This window comes from Octopus bimaculoides, chromosome 8, assembly GCF_001194135.2.
Source record: "Octopus bimaculoides isolate UCB-OBI-ISO-001 chromosome 8, ASM119413v2, whole genome shotgun sequence".
In the NCBI taxonomy this organism is placed as follows: Eukaryota; Metazoa; Mollusca; class Cephalopoda; order Octopoda; family Octopodidae; genus Octopus; species Octopus bimaculoides.
In genome coordinates, this window is record NC_068988.1 from 30190114 (window position 1) to 30194966 (window position 4853).

General features: G+C 37.3%; 1 protein-coding gene across 4 annotated transcripts in view; it reads left to right on the forward strand.

Annotated features, from left to right (window-relative positions):
• LOC106882798 (neurexin-1a) overlaps positions 1-4853 on the forward strand; it is a 443081-nt gene that overhangs the window by 229498 nt on the left and 208730 nt on the right. For all 4 annotated transcript variants that reach the window (XM_052970029.1, XM_052970028.1, XM_052970030.1 and 1 more), the window contains 4 exons: positions 879-987; positions 1590-2324; positions 2615-2734; positions 4304-4488. In XM_052970029.1, the coding sequence (XP_052825989.1) occupies positions 879-987; positions 1590-2324; positions 2615-2734; positions 4304-4488 (1149 nt within the window). The remainder of the gene's footprint in view (positions 1-878; positions 988-1589; positions 2325-2614; positions 2735-4303; positions 4489-4853) is intronic.

Consider the following 4853-nt stretch of genomic DNA (forward strand, 5'->3'; position numbering starts at 1 on the left):
TATATATATATATATATATATATATATATATATATATAATGTGTGTGTATATATATATGTGTATAGTTGGAATTTACAAAAAAACAAAAGACAAAGACGGGTGTGTAAACAACAAACAGATGTATTAGTTTAATGCTCAGGAAGTGAGAAAGTCTTTTACGTTTCAAGCCTACGCTCTTCGACAGAAAGGAACACAGAAATAAACAGGGAGAGAAAATAAAAAAGGTTTAGTGGCTAGCGACCAATCATAGCGAAATATATATATATATATATATATATAAATTTACTTTATAAATTCATTTATGTCTGTATGTCATAATTACCAAATAGCAATTAAAACCAGCTCCACTTGAAGAAGAGGTCAACATGCCATTAAGGAAAAGGAGAAGCTTATTGGCTGGAGTTAAGAGGACTTTGATTTATATTAGAAAAAGAGTAGAACACATTTATGTTCGAGGTAATTTGCATAATTTAAGCATAAATGAGCCAAGGAAAATAACTCAAAGTGGCCCTTGGCATATATTAGGACAACAGAGGCAAATACAAATATGTCATGTACCATACGATATAAATTATCAATTTATTAAAATTACCTGTGCCTTTAGACAATGGCAGTTAAGACTGGCTCCTTATGAGAAGGGGAAACAATCTCAAGAATGAAGAATTTCTTTAAAGTTGAGAGGATATCAAAGCAAAAAAGAGGCTTATTGACTGGGGGGATGAGGGGACAGCTGTGATTCTAGCTTGACAGCTACAAAAGTACTGTTTATGATTGGAATTGGTGTCCAATATCCATTTTCTCCATTTTGTAGATAACACTTCTATCACCATGGTGTTGTTCATTTTGTTTTGTTTTGTTTTTTTGTTTCAATTTCTAGGTTCTTCGGGCTGGTTCTGATTTGAATGACCAGAAATGGCACACCATGCAGCTGAAAAGGAAGGGGAACCAATTATATCTTAAAGTTGACAATGGCAAAGCAAGTGAAGGTAAATTTGATTTGAGTTCATAATTTTTTTTCTCCTCACATATTGAATTCTTGACCAGAAGGTTGTGAAGGCGCATGGCACAGTGATCAGAGTGTCAGGCTCACAATCATGAGGTAGTGAGTTCAACTCCCAGACCAAGCTGTTTGTTGTGTTCTTGAGCAAGACACTTTATTTCATGGTGCTCCAGTTCACTCAGCTGTAGAAATTGGTTGCAGCATCACTGATGCCAAGTCGTATTGGCCACTTTGCCTTTCCCTTGGACTACATCAGTGGTATGGAGATGGTAAACTGGTATGCATGGGTGACTGCTGGTCTTCCACAAAAAAACTTGCCTGGACTTATGCCTCAGGGGGGAACTTTCTAGGTGCAATCCCATGGTCATTCATGACCGAAGGGAGTCTTTACCCAATTTTACTTTACTACATGTTATTGTAAACACTACTACATGTAAGTTTATATGTGAACATAGACACTGCTATAATTTACTTTGCAAATTCAGGTATCTTTCAATGAAAATGATGCTTTAAGTTCTGTTTGGTTACATGATAACTCCCTTTTTTTTTCTAAGCACCTGTTTCTCAAATGTTTTTGTTTAATTTCAGGTCATGTTGATGGTAAAGGATTTTATTTCATCATGAAGCGATTGGACATTGCATCGGCAAAAGGAGGAAGTCCAGATGGCAGCTACTTCGTTGGTTTCTTGCAGAATCTTTTCTACAATGGACATGATGTTTTCTCCATGGAACAGCGAGAACCTCGTACCACTCTTGTCTTTGTCAACAATACTAATCGTCTGCCTTCTATTGTCTACAACCCTATCACTATTTCAAACATCAAAAGTTTCGTTCGTTTACCAAAACTGAATTCATTAGGAAACATTATTGAATTAATGTTTAAAACTAAAGAGTCCAGTGGAATCCTTCTCTTCAACAATGGTATGAACAATGAATTCATTGCACTAGAAATCTTCAAACGTAATCTGTGGCTTGTCTATGACACAGGCAAAAACCCAACATCCATCCATTTGAACTCCCTTGATGTTAGCGATGACAAATGGCACTCGGTCAAGATTAACTTTGTCACACCCCAGCAGATTATTGCCCACGTTGATGGTTCTGAGGTGATTTATAACCAACAGGCTTCAGACAAACTTGATTTAGATGGTCCTCTTTATCTGGGTGGCATACCCAAGTCATTACTGAAGGGGAAAATTGCTGAACAATTAAGTTCTACGCATGGATTTAAAGGCTGCTTGGCTTCTATACATCTGAATGACAAACCTGTTGGTATGGGTAACTTGGCTGGTAAAGGTTCCAGTATCAAATCTGGTTGTCTTGGTACGTTAATATATTTTATATATTTAATTTATTCTTATTTATTTGATTTGGTAATGATGTGTTGGATACTTGTTTCAGTTTTTTATGGTTCTTGTAAATATCCAGTTTCTTTCCAAAAATTTAACTGATTTTGAAAAAGTTATACATGTGCAATTGGTATGTAATTATGAATCAATGATTAAAATGCTTAATGTAAATGTTATAAATCATAATAAGCGCTAGTCTAGTGCTCATATAGAAAAATGGATAGGTTACTGTTTATCATATATTCTTTATTTTCCTTCTTACAGCTATATCTACCATCTGTCAAAAGACAACTTGTGCCAATAATGGGCGATGCCATCAGGGGCCGACTGGTTATCTATGTGACTGTGACAAAACTGGTTACACAGGTACCAGATGTACCGAACGTGAGTATGCTCCTATTTGTATGTTTATTTATTTTACGAAAGTATGTCTGTACATAGAAAGGTTCTCTGCCTGGGTTAAAGAGCCTCTATTAGTTTCTGTTCAGGATTACTTGTTTCTTAAATAAATTGCCTTCCGTGCAGTCTGTAGAGTCCACAATTCTTCCTAATGCTACAATCTGAAAGCCACATCTTTCCATCAAATTGGGATATATGTATATGTGTGTGTGTGTGTGTATCAGTCATGTCCACAGGCAGACTTATGTCCACTAATTGATAAATAATCCCTGCCTAATTATAATACCAAAAAATACAACTGATCTGCCTGTTTTTCCTTCTAGTTGTGATTCTGAATTTCGGTGCCTCCCACTTTAATCCAAAGCAAAATTCTTCCCATTTTAATGGAATAGCTAATATGTTTTATGTATTATATACATCTCTCCTTGGTTATGGTTAAATGACTGCGGTAGCTATTGTATAATATACATTACAAAATATGCATGACGAAATGACTGTCATCATCCATGTCTTTGATTGGTCACTTGTACATTGTTGAAACAATTGTAAATTATGGAATAAATGTAATGACATAGATCCTCCCTTCTTCATTGTGTCTGTGTATTGCCTTTTCTTGCCTTGGACCTTCAGTTCCTGATAAAGTCATAAAGACACTATCATGATATGCAGTAAACCTTAGGCGTTTTTAGACCTGGAAAAGGGCCATCTCTCTCCAAGTCTAACCATACTTGATTTTCTCCCAAAGAGGGAGAGAAAAAAAAGAGAGAAGAACTGATTCCAGTACAGAACTGATACTTTATTAATCTCAGAAAGACAAAAGATATAACTGACTTCAGTGATATTCAAATTCAGATTACAAAGAGCCAGAATAAAGACTACTAGGAAGTCTATCTGATACTCTATCAACTTGGCCAATTTCCTAGCTTATAGATATATAAATATATACACCAAACCCATTCACAAAACTTTGGTCAACTTAGGGTTATAGTAGAAGTTGTGAAGGCACATGGCTTAGTGGTTAAGACAATCGGCTCATGATCATAAGGTCATGAGTTCAATTCTCAGTGACATGTTGTGTCCCTGAGCAAGACACTTTATATCACGTTGCTCCAGTCCACTCAGCTGGCAAAAATGAGTGGTACCTGTATTTCAAAGGGCCGGCCTTGTCACACTCTGTGTCATGCTGAATCTCCCTGAGAATTACGTTAGGGGTACATGTGTCTGTGGAGTACTCAGCCACTTGCACGTTAATTTCACGAGCAAGCTGTTCTGTTGATCGTATCAGCTGGGACCCTCGTCATCGTAACCAACCGAGTGTTCCTGCCTATAGTAGAAGATACTTGCCCTGAGTGTCACACAATGGGACCAAACCTAGGACCATGTGGTTGGGAAGCAAACTTATTATGCTGCCACATCTACTCATTTGATAAATGGAAACTGTGTGGAAGCCTATCAATTGTGTTTTTTTTTTTTAATGTACAACTGTCAAGCTGCCTTCTTTATGTAAGTAATAAACTAACATTGCTGGTCCCTTTTTGTTTTTTCTCTCTACAGAACCCCTTGGTTACTACATTGGCAAGAACAAGCTGCATGGTGTAATAGTATATACCTACCCCCCAGATAAACGTATCGACTCTTCAGAAGAGGAACTTGCTTTAGGCTTTATGACACAGCATACTAATGGTGTATTGACTCGTATTGTCAGTAGCGTCAACGATGACTTCATCGAAATACGAATGGTTTGTTGTTCCTTTTCCACATTCTTCATTTTTCATTTATCTTTCTCTCTCACTCTTCTACCCACCCCACTAGCAACCTATCCTCCTAACTCTGCCGACTCACTACATTCCCCTCCCCTCCATCTCCCACTCTACTTTCACAACCTCCAGACTTACCCACCCACTCACCTTATCCAATCTCCACCCAGTCATGTTTCCACCATCTTATCTCTCTCACTCTCTCTCCCTCTCACTACTATATATATATATATATATATATATATTATAAATAAATATGCCCTTTTAAAGCCTAGCCAGGCTCATGGGCCCAGTTTCCTGGTTTCAATGGCGCATGTGTTCCCCAGCTGGACAGGATGCCTGTCCAT